The sequence below is a fragment of the Phytophthora ramorum genome (genome assembly GCF_020800215.1).
Source record: "Phytophthora ramorum isolate Pr-102 chromosome Unknown Phyram_PR-102_s0003, whole genome shotgun sequence".
Lineage (NCBI taxonomy): Eukaryota > Oomycota > Peronosporomycetes > Peronosporales > Peronosporaceae > Phytophthora > Phytophthora ramorum.
Window position 1 is genome coordinate 3,897,092 of NW_027150649.1, and position 17,806 is coordinate 3,914,897.

The 17,806-nt window shown below is 56.9% G+C and overlaps 10 protein-coding genes across 10 annotated transcripts; 2 read left to right on the forward strand and 8 right to left on the reverse strand.

Annotated features, from left to right (window-relative positions):
* Positions 1 to 68: 68 nt before the first annotated feature.
* KRP23_4280 (uncharacterized protein) lies at positions 69 to 722 on the reverse strand (the record flags this gene model as incomplete). Its single annotated transcript, XM_067889217.1, has 1 exon — positions 69 to 722. The coding sequence occupies one exon, from the start codon at positions 720 to 722 to the stop codon at positions 69 to 71; it is 654 nt and encodes a 217-aa protein (XP_067748398.1).
* A 552-nt stretch (positions 723 to 1,274) lies between these two features.
* KRP23_4281 (uncharacterized protein) lies at positions 1,275 to 2,033 on the reverse strand (the record flags this gene model as incomplete). The annotated part of the gene is made up of 1 exon (XM_067889218.1): positions 1,275 to 2,033. One exon carries the CDS (start codon positions 2,031 to 2,033, stop codon positions 1,275 to 1,277), a length of 759 nt encoding a protein of 252 aa, XP_067748399.1.
* Positions 2,034 to 3,060: 1,027 nt separating this feature from the next.
* Positions 3,061 to 4,248, reverse strand: KRP23_4282 (Homologous-pairing protein 2-like protein; the record flags this gene model as incomplete). Its single annotated transcript, XM_067889220.1, has 4 exons — positions 3,061 to 3,207; positions 3,276 to 3,618; positions 3,693 to 3,790; positions 3,853 to 4,248. 4 exons carry the CDS (start codon positions 4,246 to 4,248, stop codon positions 3,061 to 3,063), a joined length of 984 nt encoding a protein of 327 aa, XP_067748400.1.
* Positions 4,249 to 4,601: 353 nt separating this feature from the next.
* Positions 4,602 to 6,347, reverse strand: KRP23_4283 (Calcium-dependent protein kinase 2; the record flags this gene model as incomplete). Its single annotated transcript, XM_067889221.1, has 1 exon — positions 4,602 to 6,347. The coding sequence occupies one exon, from the start codon at positions 6,345 to 6,347 to the stop codon at positions 4,602 to 4,604; it is 1,746 nt and encodes a 581-aa protein (XP_067748401.1).
* Positions 6,348 to 6,931: 584 nt separating this feature from the next.
* KRP23_4284 (uncharacterized protein) lies at positions 6,932 to 7,486 on the reverse strand (the record flags this gene model as incomplete). The annotated part of the gene is made up of 1 exon (XM_067889222.1): positions 6,932 to 7,486. The coding sequence occupies one exon, from the start codon at positions 7,484 to 7,486 to the stop codon at positions 6,932 to 6,934; it is 555 nt and encodes a 184-aa protein (XP_067748402.1).
* Positions 7,487 to 7,550: 64 nt separating this feature from the next.
* On the forward strand, positions 7,551 to 8,385 carry KRP23_4285 (Peptide deformylase 2; the record flags this gene model as incomplete). Its single annotated transcript, XM_067889223.1, has 3 exons — positions 7,551 to 7,578; positions 7,703 to 7,785; positions 7,876 to 8,385. 3 exons carry the CDS (start codon positions 7,551 to 7,553, stop codon positions 8,383 to 8,385), a joined length of 621 nt encoding a protein of 206 aa, XP_067748403.1.
* A 34-nt stretch (positions 8,386 to 8,419) lies between these two features.
* KRP23_4286 (uncharacterized protein) lies at positions 8,420 to 9,439 on the reverse strand (the record flags this gene model as incomplete). The annotated part of the gene is made up of 1 exon (XM_067889224.1): positions 8,420 to 9,439. One exon carries the CDS (start codon positions 9,437 to 9,439, stop codon positions 8,420 to 8,422), a length of 1,020 nt encoding a protein of 339 aa, XP_067748404.1.
* A 187-nt stretch (positions 9,440 to 9,626) lies between these two features.
* KRP23_4287 (Tubby-related protein 2) lies at positions 9,627 to 11,195 on the reverse strand (the record flags this gene model as incomplete). The annotated part of the gene is made up of 1 exon (XM_067889225.1): positions 9,627 to 11,195. One exon carries the CDS (start codon positions 11,193 to 11,195, stop codon positions 9,627 to 9,629), a length of 1,569 nt encoding a protein of 522 aa, XP_067748405.1.
* A 1,043-nt stretch (positions 11,196 to 12,238) lies between these two features.
* KRP23_4288 (uncharacterized protein) lies at positions 12,239 to 12,550 on the reverse strand (the record flags this gene model as incomplete). Its single annotated transcript, XM_067889226.1, has 1 exon — positions 12,239 to 12,550. The coding sequence occupies one exon, from the start codon at positions 12,548 to 12,550 to the stop codon at positions 12,239 to 12,241; it is 312 nt and encodes a 103-aa protein (XP_067748406.1).
* A 371-nt stretch (positions 12,551 to 12,921) lies between these two features.
* On the forward strand, positions 12,922 to 17,777 carry KRP23_4289 (Intraflagellar transport protein 74-like protein; the record flags this gene model as incomplete). Its single annotated transcript, XM_067889227.1, has 4 exons — positions 12,922 to 13,248; positions 13,317 to 15,165; positions 15,231 to 15,678; positions 15,740 to 17,777. The coding sequence occupies 4 exons, from the start codon at positions 12,922 to 12,924 to the stop codon at positions 17,775 to 17,777; spliced, it is 4,662 nt and encodes a 1,553-aa protein (XP_067748407.1).
* Between the last annotated feature and the right edge of the window lie 29 nt (positions 17,778 to 17,806).

Genomic DNA, 17,806 nt, shown 5'->3' on the forward strand with positions numbered 1-17,806 from the left:
CTGCTGTTGGGAGTTTCCCCCACTCGGTTGTCCGAGCAAGAGTGGTAGACTTTCGCCGCTCTTCGTGCCTACGCGCACTGGTTGTTTGAGCAAGTAAAGCTCGGGTCGCATCCATTTTGGTAGAAACCAGTGGCGGGATTGAAGCACTCGCCGTCGTAGTTGGGTCCGCGGCATTCATTGGTGCCAGTCTCGCAGTAGTTGCCTTCGGAGCAAACGAGGTAGCAGACAGCGTTGTCGGTTGGAGCAGAAGTGATCACTTGGCACATATTGTCGATGCACTCGTATCCCTCGTCGCAGCCGTCCTGGAAAACGTTTCCAGCAGCGTTGAAGCACTCGCCGTCGTAGCTCGGTCCTCGGCACTCGTTGATGACGCTGTCGCAGTACTCTCCAAGTACGTCGCACTGTAAGCCACAACCAGTCTCGGAGCTGCTGGATTCCGTCTCAATACCCTCTGTAGCAGCATTCTCGTAGTCGCACTTGTTGCCGATGCAGTCGAAGCCAGGATCGCAGCCATTCTGGTAGCCACCAGTGGCCGGGTTGAAACACTCGCCGTCATAGCTCGGGCCGCGGCGCACGCCTGTGCTGTTCTCACAGTACTCGTCGACTCCTTCGCACGGAAGGTAGCAGGACGCGGCAGTAAAAGTCGAGTTGTCCAGCGTTTGAGCAGCTAGCATGCACAATTTTGTGGCGATGATGGTCGTGGCGAAAGCGGAGATCTTCATCTTGGGGGAAGCTGGAGGTGTTTTGCTGAGGCAAGTGAATTCCAAAATGTGAAGAGAGATATTACCTTGACCGCGTTAGGCTATAGAAATGACACGCTTCTGCTTCGTCCCATTAGGCTGTTTTAGGCTTTTCAGCAGCGTCACCGAGTTGGAAGGAGCCGCTGAGGGCAGGAAATGATCGATAAACTCCATCCCATAGCCTTTTGTTCGGTAAACCAAGCTAGTTCAAATCCCGTCCACCATCTACTGCACCACGCGTTGTAGCTCGAGCTGCGCGTGCAGGAGCTTGCATCATTGTCACCAGAGCGGTTATCAGTGATATGTTAGCTACGTATTCGAGCTTGGCGGTGAGAAGTCCGTGCGAAGCCTTCTCAAGCATTACCCAAGACAAGAGTTTGATGGGCATTCCATAGTCGACGCTGTTCCACTTCAACTCGCAATCCCATTCCTGCAAAACACAAAATGCAAGTGATAGCTTTGAAAAGAGTTTATTGATTTCGTAAGTGCGGCTCGACAAGCAATGGCACCGCAGCTTGGCTACTCGGCGACTGCTTAGGACCTCACGCACAGGTTGTTTGCGCACACGTACCCTGCACCGCAACCATTCTGGTACAGCCCAGTCGCAGGGTTGAAGCACTCACCCGCATATTCAGGTCCGCGGCAAGTGGTGGCTCCGTTCTCGCAGTACTCGTCCGACTGATCACATCTCACGTAGCACACGGCGGGGGAGAATGTTGCGGGTGGAGTCGTCGAGCACTTGTGGTTGATGCACGTGAAGCCGCTAGCACACCCGTCCTGGTACAGCGCAGTGGCGGGGTTGTAGCACTCCCCTGCGTAGCTTGGCCCGCGACAAGCTGAGGCGCCGATCTCCCAGTACGTTCCGCTCGGGCATGAAGTGTAGATACCTTCGGAGGTTGAGACCGTGTTGCTAGTCGTCGTTGGAGTTGAGGTTGGTGTTGGTGTGACCGTCGGGGTCGAAGTCCAGACAATGACGACGGGGGCGGGTGTTGTCGTCGGGGCTTGAGTAGTGGGGGTGGGAGTCGTCGCGAGCGGCATTTCGTCGATGAAGCACTGGCACAGGTTATCGGAGCACTCGTAGCCCTCATTGCAGCCCAATTGGTACTCGCTGATAGTTTCGTTATAGCAGTAGCCTGCGGCCGGAGGGTTATGGCACTCGGGAACTGAGTTCGTGCAGAACATGCCCACGTCACAGAAGGCCGAGCAGTCGTCAATGACGATGATCGGATCGGCAGCGGTCACTAGCTGGAGCAGTTCAGCTGCGGCGAAAGCGAGAATCGCGGAGAACTTCATCGCTTTGTGATAGGAGGTAGGAGGGGGCTTTGGACTTTTGATCGGTGGTGCGAATTGAGGAGTGAGTACGATGATAGTCACACCCGCGTGGTCGTGGGAGCTTTCCTAGCGTTGGGCGTTCATCCCACGACCCTGGAAAGCCATGGGATGAACGCGCTTCTCGGTGTTCTACAGGAAGCTTCTACCGGCATTGCGTCTTCGTACTCGATAGTGGAGGAAAACAAGCTGGGTTTGATCTCAGCTTTGTCAGTTTTCCATGCGATGTGGTGCTGGTGCTGCAGTGGGCAAGCTACATACCCAAGATTAGACGGCTGAGCTAGTAAATTTCAGTGGAATTTTGATAGCGTTGAAAGCGTGAACAAGCAAGCGGATCAGCGAATCGGTGAGAATGAAACCTCCTCCGTGCCAGCAACATTCCGGTGTATTAACGGCGTCCAATTCACTGGATTTGCTGGTCGCAATAGACCGTCGATACCTGTCAACAAGTTGAAACCTTGAAATTCAACCTTTGTCATTCGAGTCCAGCTTTGATCAATTTTAGTCGCAATATCGGACGTACCGGCTTTAGCTATGCAATTTTGAGGTCAGGAATGGGCGGCATTGCAATATGTCTGGCCGAACTGCCACCAAGTTTGACAACGCGGTGGGTAGCGCCTTGCTCCCTGTCCTCAACCATATTGCTGCAATGAGAGTACTCATAAGAAGTCGTTGTCATCACCTTGCAGGAGTGCGCAAAGCTGCAGCGCGAGTCGCTCAGCTGCCTCATCAGTAAGTGAGACTAGGACTCTCCTCAATTTAACCTTAACCATCCCTGCTACACTTTCACCCTTCAGACAATGCGGACAATAAGAACGCGTGCCAGCCCTTCTTCGACCGCTACAAAAAGTGCTTGAAGGAGCGTCACGAGCGCGAGATCGCGGAGCGCAAGGCGCGTCTTCGGGGTGGAGCTTGAGCGGCGTGGACTATTGACAGTATCGATGTCCAGAGTTGCGGGGCTATATGAAGAAACAAGAAACGCTTCTACCCGTTAAATAGTGGGCAGCACCTTGATGCCTGCCTCCTCATCTGTCTCCACGCCGACCAGGTCGAGCACAGCTTTCGGTTTCTTCTCCATTCCGTCTGCGATCTGGTTCACCCCATCCATCGCGATTCGCTTTCGAGCCACCCACGCCGTCTGCCCAAAACGCCAAGAAACATGTTAGGGTCTCGTGCAAACCAATAGGAATGTGGCCAAACACGCACGCGGTATTTGGTGAACTTGCGCTTCAGCGCGTCCTTCCTGCCAGGCGACACAGGAACTCGGTCCGGTCGATCCAGCGTCTCCACCTTCTTCTCCAAGATCGCTGCTTCTTCGTCAAGCTGCTTCAACGCCGCATCCAAATCTGCGTTCGAGATTTGTGACGTGATACCCGAAAGGGTAGCCTCTGCGCCCTTCAGCTCTTGCTCGGTGGCAGTACAGTCCGCAGTAACGACTTTAATCTGCTCTTCCAAAGCCAAACGCTCGGCTTCCGACGGTACCGGCAGATTGTTCTGGTTCATATAGTAGATCTTGGCCTTGCCGTACGTCTTGCTCGCCAACTCTTCCCTACAGCCAGCAAACACGTACAATACATCAGAGCTCACAGCCTCACAACCTCCCACACCTCCACAATATCCTACTTCACTACAAGGTTATCCAGCAGCTTCGTCAGTGACGGCTTGGCAATGGCACGATGCATATTCTCAAACACATTCAGCAAACTGTACGGTCGGTTCGTCTACAGCATTTCACAAACATCAGCCCCACAAACTCCCCATCCACAACTGCAAGTGCAATTACCTTGCGCATATAGTCGAGCACTGCAGCCTCCGCTTCGTCGGCCTTCATGGGCCTCGGCTTCGGAGCTGCTGGGGACTTCTTTGCAGCGATTGGAGCCTTACCATTGGTCGGTTTAGCAGCTGCAGCCTTGGACGTCGAAGTCTTCTTGACTGCTGAGGAGCTGGGGCTTGCACTGGACCTCGCAGGTTTCGATGGGGACTTTTTGGCGGGTTTCTTGGGTGACACTCGCGCTTTCTTGGGCTTGGGCGCCAGCTCCTCGAGATCCGACTCGTCGCTGGCTGCAGATTCCTCTGCGAAATCTTCTTCTTCTTCTGCTTCGTCATCTTCGGGTGCGAACGGCTCGTCTTCCGAGTCCTCCTCGCCCAGGGAAAAGTCTTCGTCGTCGAAGTCGCTCATGCTGCAGTGTTCCCGCCAAAATTACTGAAAATGAAAAATGTTGCAATACATTTTGACAGTATAATCGGAATATTGCTGCAATTGCCAGGTAATACATGTACACTTGGACAACGGCGCCGAATGGCCTGACTCGTCCTTGGTGGACATTTGAGCACTATTTTGTCCTCAAAGGACCCCAATCGATCGAGGATGGGACAACATGGTGGTGGACAAATTCAACTTGCTCTTTTGTTATGGCTACACGCTTTACTATCAACGCTTGTGCACTAGCACGAGCGCAACAGGAGTCAACCGGGCGATTCATTTCCGCATTACCTCAAAATAAAATATCTCACAAGAGCTCTCAACAGCGCCTATGCGTTTATCACCGAGACGGTGACGTCGCTTTCGTTGACAAGATTTGCCTTGATCTTCTCGGGATCCACTGTTTTACCGGACGTGTAGCTGGTCGAGCTCGGCGTTGAGGACGGAGTCGATCTATCGGTCGTGCTGTCGGCTGTGCTCTCCGTGGCAGCGATGCTGAAGCTGTGGGAGATGGCGATCGGGTTCTCGAGGCTGTCGTCGTCTACGTTTCCGATGCTGGCTGTTGTGGAGCTGTCTTCTTCCAGTACTTCGGGAAGCGGCGATGCGGGCACAGCAAAGAGGCCCTTAAACGCCTCAAAGTCGACGTATCCGTCGCCCTTGCTGTCGACGGACGCGATCATTTCCTTGACTTCCTCGGTCACGAGCGAGTTCTTGAACACGTCCTGCAGTCCAACAATGGACAGACGACCCTGCTTCTCGCCGTCCAAGATGCCGAACGCCTCCTTGATGGTGCTCTGGCCGATATCACGCTGGTCCATGACGGCGGCCATGAACTCCAGGAAGTTGATATGCCCACTCTTGGACTGGTTGATACGCGAAAAGAGCTCGACAGCGTCTGCGTTGGCTACCCCACACTCCACCAAGGCACTGCAGAATTCATCACGCGACAGCGAGCCCTTCTTCGTACGATCCATGGAGTGGAAGACCTCCGCTGCCATCTCCTGCTGGATGTGGTCCTCGGAGATCCCGAGCGCCACGGACAGTAGAGCCGTCTGCTTCATCTTACGGCACTGGCTGAAGCTCAGCATGTTGGTCAACAGCATTCGCTTGTCGCTTTGAAGACGCGCAGCACCAGATCCGTCCGCGCTCCCCATGTCGCCTTCGTTGAGCCACTTGTGCTCCAGCGCTTGTTCGGCAGATAGCCGCTGGTCCACGTTCTCCTTCACCAACGACTTGATGAAGAGGATCGAGCTGGGAGAGAACTTGGACCACACCTCGTTCTCGAAGATGAGCACTCCGTCGTAGATATTCCCCATGGTTTCGTCGATCGTGGCCGCGTGGAAGGGCGAGACGCCCGTGAGAAGCTCGAAGCAGAGCACTCCGACGCTCCACAGGTCGCACTTCTCGTTGTAGTCTCCGTCCAACACTTCGGGGGCCACGTAGTCGATCGTGCCCAGCGGCTTGACCAGCTTCTCGCCGCGCTTGAAGCGTGTGCTGAGCCCAAAGTCGCACAGTCGGAGCGAGCCCGGGCTGTCGGCGTTCTCCAGTAGCAAGTTCTCGAGCTTCAAGTCCCGGTGCGTGATGAAGTTCGAGTGCAAGAAGGCCAGCGCTCTAAGCAGCGCGCGGATGATCTTGCGCACGTCGCTCTCCGAGAACTCGCGGCGCTCCTGGTACAGGTGCTCGTACAGCTCCTTGCCCTTGCAGAGCTGCATGATCATGTACATGTGCTCCTTGTCCTCGTACGAGCCGATGACGCGCACGATCTGCGGGTGGTGCAGCCGCTTCAGGATGTTGATCTCGTTGCGCAGCGCGTCGCGGTCCACCTCGTTGCTGAGCGCCACGACCTTGACGGCCCACTCCTTGCCCGACTTCTTGCTCACGGCGTGCTTGACGCAGCCGAAGTGGCCCGTGCCGATGGTGCAGCTGAAGTCGAAGAACTCGTTGATGTCGTCCACGTACTTGTGCTGGATCAGGTCGGACGTCAGGTCGTCGCGCAGGCTCCCGCGGGCCTCGCGCGACGTGGGCGCGGCCGTGGAGCCAATTACGGCATCAGCTTTCGAGTGGCGGCACCCCATTCTCCTGGGTTTTTTAGTTAACGAGCTGCGACGGAAGAAATGCCGACTGCGTAGGCCACGACAGCGACGATAAGGTCGGTGCACTGGGGTAAAAATACCAGAACTGGACGCCAAGAATAGCCCGGCTCAGGTGATAAGGTCTCCTGCCTGCTGCCTGCTGTTGGTCGCCTGCTGCCTGTGCGTTGAGCCAACTGGTTGGCGTGCTTGGCAGGCTTTTTGTGTGAGGAGGGCTTCCTTCTGTTGTCTGCTCTGCTGGTCAAGTCGAAGAGTGAGCATGTGACAGACAAGACGGAGAGTGCGCCTTATAAGTGCGTTTCTGCCGCGAGAAGGATACTTTGGCTCAACTTCTCCTTCGATTGCTCCGAGCTCAGATTCGTCCGCGGTCCCGTGCACTTTGCTGCTCATGGTCGAAGCAACCTGCGGCTTTCACTGTTCACCGAGCACTTTCGTACCCGCGTTTGCTGGGATCCTCAGTCGCAGCATCGGGTTTTCTCGTTTGAGGCGGATACTCGCCGTCGGATGCACCCCAAGCAACAAACAGCAGAAAAATAACGCCAAGCAGCCGAACTCTCTATGTTGCTGACTCAGCATGCGCTCTTGGACGAGGCCACAAAGTTAAACTTAAACTCGCTGCTCGCTTCTGCTCCTTCCTGAGCGTCCGCAGTCTTCTTGCGCTGCTCTCGCTGCTTCATGGCCGCCAGGTTGCGCCGCCCTTGGCCGTAGCGCAGGTGCATCTTGGCCACCTCACTCTCCGTGCCCGTGGGCTTGCGGAGCTTCAAAAACGTCGCCCCGGCCATCGTCTCCTCTGCTTTTGCATTGCCTTGTTGTGGCGCTGGCGTCGGTCGACCGGTCGTAGCGTCCTCGCTCTTCTCTGCCTCGCCCTGCGGCTTCTTGGCTCGCCGCTTCTTGCGTTTGCGGTTCCTGCTGCGCTTCTTGGCGTCGGACTCCGAGAGGCTGAAGTCAAACTTGAAAACGGTCTGCTCGGCCTTGCTGGCGGCCTCCAGGACCTCCTCGGGCGTGGCCTCCTCCAGCTTCTCGCCGCGCTGTTCCATCTGCTTTACCGTGGCCAGAATCCGCCGCTTGGCTTCGAAGTGCGCGGCCAACGGGGCACCCGCCGGCGCTTCCTGCGTCCCATTCATTTTCGATAACTGGTGCTACTTATTCGAGACCGTCGCACTTAGTGATTTCGACGGTGAGACCAACATGGCGCTCGTCTTCCTCGGGAACTCCGGTACGTTCGCGTTGCATGTATTGCAGCCTCCACGCATCGGTTGAAGACGATGCTGGTCGTTTCAAATGCACAGTCGTTTGGAGTTGTTGCTGTGTAATTTACAGCGTCCGACAATGATGTGCAGCCCTGCGACGAGTGTCCAAGTCTGTGGCTGATGTGCGCGCCCCCGCCGTCCGAAGGCTGATAGAGGCGATGGAGACAGAAGTGGTGAGATGTCAGCAGAATTCCTACCGAGTAGTGTAGCTGTATTTGTTGTGGGGAGCAGTGCTAACATTGATAAACGTGTCTGGATTGCAGCGCCAGGAGGCTGGTGTGGGCATCGCAGCGCCGCAGCTCGCCCACAACCTGCGCATGTTCCTGATGATCAAGAACATGCCGGAGAACGAGGACGACCTGGACAAGCTCGAGTATCAGGAGGTGCTGAACCCGGAGATCGTGGCCATGTCGAGCGTCACCAAGCGCGACTTCGAAGGCTGCCTCAGTGTCCCTGGCTACCAGGGCATCGTCAAGCGCGCAGAGGAGATCCGAGTGCAGTACGAGGACGGCGAAGGACGCAAAATTCAGGAAACGCTGACGGACTTCCCTGCCCGCATCTTCCAGCACGAGCTCGACCACCTCAATGGCGTGATGTACCTCGACCGCTTGGACCCGGGCAGCCTCATTCACAACGAAGAGTTCGAGGCTATGGAGTGGCTAGACATTCAGCAGCTGCTGCTGCAGGGCCCGCCGAAGATCCCGCCGCTCATGGTCTCTATGCCCACGGATCGTCCTGCCAAGGGCAAAGGCAAACACAAGAACAAGTACTAGGACAGCAGACCAGGGATTTTCGTGATAAAATGTGTTACACAAAGTACTTGTCCGATCCTCGCTGTGCTGCCTCAAGCCACGCACTAGGTCCTCCTACCTTGCCTCCCTTCTGAATCTGCAAGGCTCGACTCAGTGGCGGGACGTAGTTCGCAGCCAGCAGCGTCACTGCCGCCACGAGCGCCACAAACGTGGCCGCGTAGCGCAGTTTCGTCAGGAACGACGTCTTGTAGAACGTGTAGCCGTTGATCATGTTCTCAATGCACTCCATCCTCATGGTCATTGGCGTCATGAAGTTCGCTCCGTACTCAGCTCTAGCCAGGTAGCTCGCATTGTGCGGCACAGTCACCGGCACATTCAAGAAGAACGCCGGCTGCTCATGCAGAGGCAACACTTGGTCATACAGCAGCCACTTGCCGCGAATAGTACGGTCGTCATTGACCAGCCACTTGACCCTCTCGTCGTCCAACTCTTCCCGGTAGAACCAGATATCTGCATGAGATCCCTTGGCCTCTTCGTCCAGGTAGATCTGCACGAGCTCACGCTCGCTGTGGTACACCACGTACACAGGTCTCTGCAGCTCCAGGTAGGCCTCGCGTCGTACGACCACCGAAAAGTTGCTGACACTGCCGAATTGGCGCATGAAGTCCGTCTTGACCACGCCAATGTCCGAGTCCGTGTCCCCCACGGGAATGCGGCGCTGGCCACGCATAACGAACAGCAAGTTGCCGAACGCCGCCCAGTACGGCACGTTCTGGCGCGCGCATAGCTCGTACACGAATCGGGCCAAGTTCTCGATCTCGTAGCGGAACACGGCGCTATTGGGGCAACCGCGCGAGTGGTAGAGCTCCAATGACAGGCCCAGCACGCCCAGCACCGAGCTCAGCACCAGCAACCCCCACAAAAGGTACAGGCGCTTAACGCTGCGGCGAGACACGTCGCCCAAGTGCACGCGCCAACGAGGGTGCAGCAGTGCCCCAAGGGCGGCCACGGGCGCTGCCAGCGCCAGCAGGAACCAGTTGCCGTCGGCGATGAAGGCCGGTAACAGCACCGTCATATTGGAGACTAGTTTTCGAACTGAAAAGTGTAAAATACGCGGGGTTCCGTGTAGTTTACGCCCGGTTAGGTACGAATTCTAACGATTTATTATATATAACGTGTTAATCAGGACTTGGCCTCCAAGTGTCCATGCTTGTCGAGGGGCAAGACGTCTCTCTGGACGTGTATGTACACTACATACTGGGTTAGACGCATGCCAGCTTGGTGTCGCAGCTGCTGAGGCAAATGGAGAACGCTTGGAACGGAGACAGCGGCCACTGGAAATCCATCGTGAACATGTCGTCGGCCACGCGACCGAACTGCAGGATGTTGCCCATGGACGGGTCCTCGCTGCTGATGAGCTGGAAGTTCTTGACGGACGCCATGGACACACGGCCGCCAAAGTCCAGGCAGTAGGCGCCCAGGTCCTCGCGGAAGACGGGCTCGCGGTTCGAGAAGCGCATCAGGTCTTTCATCTCGCCTGTCGAGAGGCGAGTGACGAGTCGGTCTTGGCGGCTCATAGGACGCACGACCTTGGACGAGCCGCCCTCCTCGTCCACGTCGGGCACCACGACGCGCATTTTGCGCGGACCTACGCTTGTGCGGTTCGGCTCGTACGTGACGCAGCCCAGCTCCTCGCGGATCTGGAGCACGTTCTGCACCACCACGTCGTCCGAGCTAACGGCGTCCTGGATCTTGGCCAGCTTCTGCGGATCCCGACCGTTGTCGTACAACGTGAAGCACGTGCCGAGGAAGTTGGAGCCCATGCGTCCGATGCGTTTTGCATCCGTGCACTCCTTGTCGGTGCAGATTGTGTAGTTGGCCGTCATATTCGAGCGCACTTGGCGTCTCGCAGCCAGCAAGAACTTGTCCTCTTCCTGGGTCCCGATCTGTCCCTGCAGGTACAGCTCATAGCCGTACTGCTTGAACATGCCGCGATACACCTGCTTCACGTAGCAGCGAATGATGCCTGCATCCAGGGGCACGGGCTGGATCGCCATCTTGGTCATATCTTGCAGCTCCAGCTTCTGCATCGGCTGCAGCACCAGTGGGTCGCACGCTCCACGGCACAGAGGACAGCTTCCCGACTGGCCCAGCCACGCCATGATGCATCGGTAGTGCACGAACGCACCTGTGCATTGGCCCGTGCACGGCAGCGGATACGCTTTGCGTCTCGCCGAGAACTCGTCCATGCAGATGAGACACCCTTCATTGTCGTCAGGGACGTCTGCGCCCTTATCTTCCAGCTCTTTAGCAGGCGGAATCTTCTCCGAGTGCACCTTGACTTGGCCTCCTCCACTGGAGGCGAATCCCTCGTCGTCCGGCGTCCTGTCATCAACCCGCAGCGTGTCCAGCTCCTCATCCCCCTCTTCTTCCTCTGCTTTACCTTCTTCCTCATCTCCCAAGTCCACACGAACGCTCGCAGCGTCCAGCACGTTTTGGGAGTGTTTCTGAGCGCTCTGAGCGCGTCTACGAGGCGAGAAAGTGCTTAAATCCACGGGTGCAGCGTCAGCGAACGCATGCGGCGAGTGGTACACGGCTCTGGGCGACGCGTGACGCGCCGCAGCGCTGGAGACACCCCCAGAGCCGACGGGCAGCGCGGCGACGCCGTTTGTAATGTTTCTCGGGCTACGCGCAGCTCCAGAGCGCGGGGAAACCACCGCCTCGGTCAGCGAGCGCTCGAAGTTACGTAGGACGTCGCGGGCATCTGTGGATTCGCGTATGGAGGGCGCAACGGCGCCGGCCGCGGCGCTCTCCGGGGCTTGGGACGACATTTTTGAGGATTTGTGCGGCAGTTCTCGCTGGTTTCTGCTGGTTGAAGCGGGCACCAGACGCTACGCTGTTCGATGGATGTGGTGCGGGTGTGGGGGGCGCCTGCTGCTGCTGGCAGATCGCGCTCTGAGCAGGCGACGGCTGGAGCTGCTGGGCTTCTCTTCCGCCGGCTTCTTGTTTCTGGATGGGCCTGACAAGAAGGCGAAGGCTTGAGAGCATACTGAAACCAAGTGGAAAGGAGGGGATGGGTGGCCGCGACCGGATTGGTCGAAAACAAACAGTGCGACCGAGCATAAAACTGCACAAAACCGAGAAAGTGGGTATATGCGATTTTATGTTTTGATACCCTTTCATATCGGTTGTCATATAGATCAAAATTGTTAGTTTTAGTTCAAGTTAAATTTAATTCCCTCTCTGATCGCTTCATCCACGGTTGCTGCTATGTTGAGAGTTGTCCAGCTTCAAGAGCCGATCTTCCGAGGTCGACGAGCACGTCGCCGAGCACGTCGCCGAGCTTGAGCGCTGGCCCCCAGTGCGAAGAAACTCTGGATGCCCGGCCTATGGATCGGACTTGCCAGGCGATGCCGTGAAGGCATTGCATTGCCATTACTGCACTGCCGCTGTCTGACATGCGAGGAATCTTCACGGAAATCATTCAGGCGGGGGGTGTAACGTCGAGCGTTTTCCGCGTCGAGTCTTTCGGCGCAGCGATCAACTACGATCAAAGGCGAGTGTCTATCATGAGCGTGAGCTGCTTGCACTAACTACAAACTCGAGCTGAGCTTGCTTTACCAGGTCAAGCAAGTGTAAGTCAAGCCTAAAGCATTGGGTGTTTGCTCTCGCTAGCATCAGCAAAATACCCACAAAAAACACCCGAGTTGCCTTTTGCCCGCTGTCCAGGACAACTTGATTCGAGGGTTCGCAACGAAGTAAGGGAACAGAACCAAAAGCACCACATTTGTCGGTTTGCATCACCACATTTGTCGGTTTGCATGCTTCTTAGCAACGCTGTGCTACAACTCCCCGGGTAGTCGGCTTCGCAAGCTCACATCTTTTTCACAGCAGCATTCTCGTCACGCAACTTGTCCGCTAGAGCTTGCGCTGTCAGCGCCTGAGTCCGCGTCCACTGTGCGAGCGTTTGAGCCGCCTCCGCTCGAGATCGTGCGCTCTCCGCTTGAGCTTTAGCTGCCTCCATAAGAGCTAGAGCTGCCTCGGCTTGAGCTTGAACCACCTTAGCTTCAGCTTCGGCCGCCTCCGCCTGAGCTTTCGCAGTGTCCGCCAGAGTTTGAGCTACTTCGGCAGGAGTCGAAGCCCCTAGCGGGTTCAACGGACGACGTTGCGTTCCACTTCCCCACATTTCACCTCGCCGGTCAATTCGAGACTACCGTAGCAGCCCAAGCCAGACCGCACCTCATTTCTTCTCACCGCCGCGTCTCTTCTTCTCCATCAACACCTCGTCCCTTGTGTACTCCGATGCCATACAAACTGCCATTACGTTATCTCCTTTCCCTATTCTTGGCTTCATCATTTTTATCTGCGCGTAAAGGCCTTTTAGGTTGAGACTCTGGACAGCAAAGCCTTTTCGGTTTGAAGATGGTCCTTAAATCACGAAAGGGCTCAGCGCTAGCCTCTTCCGATGTGCCACCACGGAGGCAAGTTGCACCTCTGCCCCCTGCTCGTGCAGGTGGAGCTGCTAGGTTGTCCGTCGTAGCCCCCAAGCTCAATGCGATGCAGTTGGCGGAACTCCTGAGGCCTTTCTGGAGCGAATTACTGCAAAACAGTGTCAAAAACGTCAAGAAGTTCCTCAGCGAAAACCGTTCCAAGGTCGATTTCAACGCTGCACGCTACACGCCTTGCGCTGACGGCACTGGACTGCATCTTTGCGCTCAACACGGATTCATCGCCTGCGCGAGAATACTGCTGGACGTCGGGGTGAAGATCGATCTCCACAACAAAGTGGGGTCCACTGCTTTGCACGTAGCTTGCAAGTTTAACCAGGAAGAAATGGTGGCGTTCTTGCTTGACACAGGGGCTCGGATGGATATACCCGACATGGTACGTTGCCACGAAAGCTTGGGTGGGTGAGGGTTGAGCTCGTACTGATGCCGTTGCTTGAATTTCAGCGCAACAATGTCGCTTTTGACGTCGCGCCGTACACGTTAGTGGATAGCTGCCTTTTAGCACCGCAGCGAGAGAAACTTGCCGCTGAAGAACAAGAAGAAGCTCGATTGCTCGAGAGCCACGAAGCTGCAGTGCGCCACTTCGAAGAAGTCACGCTAGCCACAGCGCACGCGTCCATGCTGCTTATTGACTGGGAGAGCCGGGCGTGGGAGGGGTGGCAGGCATTGCAAGCCTCGAACAAACTGGATCGGGAGTGGAGCGAACAGGTTCAGGGGGCCAGAGATGTGCTCGACATCAGGCGAGCAATGTACGTGGAGCAGCAGGTCCTTCTTCAGACGGAGCAGGACCAAATCGCTCAGATGTGGAAGAACATTTTCAGTGACGCCCAAGACCGGCAGCAGTGCGCTCGTGAAGAGCTCGAGCAGATGCTCATGCTGACGGAGGAAACAGAGCAGCATTGGCTGCGAGAGCAGCAGGAATTAAGGGACCAATGCGGATTGATCGAAGCTGCGCAAGAGTTCCCCAACGATGCAGACGTGCAGCTCTGGGTGCTGTCCACGATGATCGCTATGATTGATGAAGCGGAAGCAGGAGGCGTCCCAGTAAACCCTGACCAAGAGTTAGTGACCACCGATATCAATGAACTCCTCGTGCGCAACGAGATCGCTTCGGTAATTCGCGACGTGTTGCTGCGCTTCCCGACAGTGAGAGAGCTCCAGTTCAGCGCTGTCCAATGTTTCGTACGACTTGTTCGCCATTGCATCAATGCTCCTCAGCTCGATTGTAACCTTGATTCGACGGGTGTCAGCCCTCAAGCTTCCAGCTTCCTCGGAGCTCTGGTCAAAGCCAACGTTATGGAGCTCAGCAGAGACGCACTCTATCGCTTTGGTGGAGATGTAGAGCTGGCTCACTTGGTGCTTGAACTCCTGTATCACCTACTGCGGTTTCGCGGTGAAGTTGGAGCCCATAGTCTCCAGTTTTGCCAAAACCGGCTCAGCCATCAGCTACCGCTGCATGTCCTTCGCCTACACGAAGCTGTTCTCCCATTGCAAGACGATGCAGAGTCCCCACAAGCGCATAGCATCGAGGTAAGTCCTGGGGCGATGTTGACTGCACGCCATCACACCTCGTTCCTCCTATTCACGCTCGCAAAGTACAACGTCAGGAAATCCCTGGATCAGGGTGGCGCTCTTCCGCTTGTCCGTCGCCTGATCTTCGCTCTGACCAAAAGCGCCGACACTGGCGTGAAGGAGCTCAAAGCGTCCACGCTTCGGTTCTTGCTAGGCAGTCTGGCACTACTCCACAGCCCTGCGTCTACTCGTCAAAACAGTAACAAGACAAGCCCTCGGTCGAATCCCCCAGCATTGTGGTCGTGTGGTGACTTGAGTCAGCTCCTTGAGGCCACTCGACCGTGGTTAGCAGCATCTCCGACTAGCAGTGACGCATGGACAAGAGCGCACCGAAGTCTCGCCTTCTGGACGATAAAGCTGCTTCGGAACCTGACGCAGCCAGTACAAGACGAGGTGGTGCCTCTGCGCACCTGGCTCCGAACTCGCGAGACTTTCGACCTCTTTGCAGGCATCGCACTCACCATCCGGGAGCACCAACCGCAACAAGGTGACGATCCTGCTGTCCAAAACGTCGTGATCGTTTGGCTTGAGATGGTGGAGGATATATGGCTCTGCGCTTACAACAGTGACGGCCAGCTAGCTGCAACTGCTGCCTTCATCCTGGAATTTCTCCTACGCCAACTGGAGCTGGAAGCTCAGATAGCTGGATCGCGAGAAGGTGGTCTCGCGTCCTCCAATGTCGCTGCTCTGCTCAAGCTCGTCGCGTTGGTGCTATCCAATGGTGCGTTGCCTCTTCTGGCAAAAGCATGGTCGCCGCTGATTAAACTCTTTTGTTGCGATGCGTAGCCAAGAACATGCGCTACCTCGTGGATCGCGAGTACAAGGTTGATGCCGCGACGCACACTGTCCTGCACAAGCTTTTGGATCGCAGCCCTCCCCAGGGTTCACAAAGAGGTGGTGATGAAGCGATTCTAGAGCTTCTAGCCCACATCCTCCGCGTCTACCTCCGCTTCTTCGTCTTCGAGCGAGACCACGTAAAGTCGGGAGTCAACTTGCACGAACGTTGTCGAGCAATCGGAATCTGCGCCGCTCTGCACGCCTTCGGGCTCCCAGATAGCGGAAGTTCCAAGACTTCCAGGTGCATGCCCCCAACCTCAAACGCTAACCAGAGCAACGACAAGTCCGCCGAGGTGACAGCAAACTCCAAGTTGAAGTCGAAGATGCAGCTCGCTCGTCAATGGTCCCGCGCCACAGGCGAGCAGCAGCCAACCCACGACCCAAAACGAGACACGCTGTGCGCCCTGGCTCGAGAACTGCTCCGCCATGCTCCTTGTACCTGCTATTTTGGCTGCTAGAGCACGTGAAAAGTCACGCGTGGCGTCTCGAAGCGCCGCTCGTCGCTGGGCAGTCGCTAACTCAAACACGGCGAGATCCAAGCACAGCACCAAGAACTCGACGCTTTGCATGTCTGGACGCCCTGGAACAAGTTCGGGCCAACGCCCTGGCACAGGTGCCGGCGGAGGCTCCAATGGTGCTGCACCTGTCGGAGGCCTGCCATCGGGCCGTCCTGGAACAGGCCAAAGTCTCAATCCGATCACGGGCGCTCGTCCTGGAACCGGCCAACGAGGGATGCTGCTCTCTGCATCGGGCGGGCGGCCACTAACTGGGCGACTCGGAACGGGACAACAAGCACCGGCGACGCCAGGACAGACCGCGGGATTCGGCGTCAGTTTGAACACGGAGGTGAACGTCTCGGACAGACCCGTGACTCAGCAGGGCATGATGGGCATGCGAACTGGTACAGGCAGTGCCGGACCGGGGCGACAGGTGCAGGACGCGTCCTTCTTCAAGGGCAAACTGCACAGCAAGACGGCGGAGATCGCAGCCGAGGTCGAGAAGCTGCAGCGCGAGATCGAGCAGGACGCCAAGGACAAGGCCCAATGTGCCCAGCTCGAGCGCAAGTACGAGACCATGGCGCTCGAGGTGCGCGACCTGGAAGGCCAACTGGCAGACTACAACTTGGCCATGGACAAGATGCGCAGCGCCACGGACCCCGCCGAGATCCGCCAGGTGCAGGAGCAGCTCCACCAACGCAACGCCAAAGAAGCGGAAGACGTCGACCGCGTGTTCCTCATGAACAAGGAGCAGGAGAAGAGCGTGCGCAACATGGAGGACGAGATGACGGAGATCCACGGCAAGCACCAGGAGAAGATCAACCAGCTGGCACCGCAGAAGCTGCAGCGCTACAAGGAGCTGCTGGACGAGCACCACCAGACGGAGGTGGAGATCGAGGCGCGGTCGCAGGAGCTGGAGCTGGTGATGCACGCCATCCACCAGAAGGAGGCGGAACTGAGCTCCGACCGCTATCGCGACGAGTACGAAGCGCTTGAGCGCCAGGTCCGGCGACTGCAGAAGGAGCGTGACGCAGCCGCGGAGGATGCCAAGACGGCGCAGATGGACCCCAACGAGGCACGCGCCGTGCTACTTGCCAAGGTGAAGGATGACAAGAGCAAAATGGAGGCGCTGGAAGGCGTGCTGCAGTCCACTACAGCCGAAAAGCAGGAGCTCACCAAGGCTCTAGCCGATCTGCAGAGCGAGCTGGACGAACGCGCGAGCGGGAGCGACCCGGCTCACAAGTACGAAGCTCTGTTCGCCAAAGACAAGGAGATGACGGCGTTCCTGGAGCAGTTCCCAGCCAAGAGGGAGGCCGAGACGCAGGACCAACGCACGTCGCAGGGTGTGATCGTGCAGTTGCTGGAGCACATCTCAGCCGGCATGGCCAAGGAGGACAAACTGCCAGGCACAAACGCCGCCAACCTCGAGGAGATGCGGCGAGACTTGACTTTCAAGGAGCGGCAGCTTGAATCCTCCGTGACCACCAAGCAGCGACTGACCATGGAGCTCCAGAAGCGCCAGGCCGAGCTCGACAAGGTGAACACGCTGGACGCCAAGATTGCGCTGGAGCTCAGCAGTCTGCTACAGAAGATGGACACCATGACGGCCGACATGGGCGAATTCGGCAAGCTGGACTCGCTGCAGGAGGTGCATGCGCAGACCAAGCAGCACCTCTTGCGCCTCAAGAAGCAGTACATTGGCCGCCGTGACGCCATGCGCCAGCAAGTCACTGCTCTCAGTACTCAGCTGGAGAATTTGGTGCAGGAGAGTGGCTCGCAGGAGACAGCCAAGAACTTGGACGCCCTCGAACAGAAGCTGCGGCACCACGAGCAGAACATCTTCCACCTGAAGGAGTACATTGACTCCAAGTCTCGAGAGGTCGACTACGAGCACCTCAAACAGGACTGCTTCCGCAACCTGCAGGAGCTGAACACACTCCACGTCGCCCAGCAACAGCGTCAGCAGCAGCTCAACCTCGGACTTGCAGGAGGCTTCTAACCACATAACCTTCCAAGCCTCCATCAGAA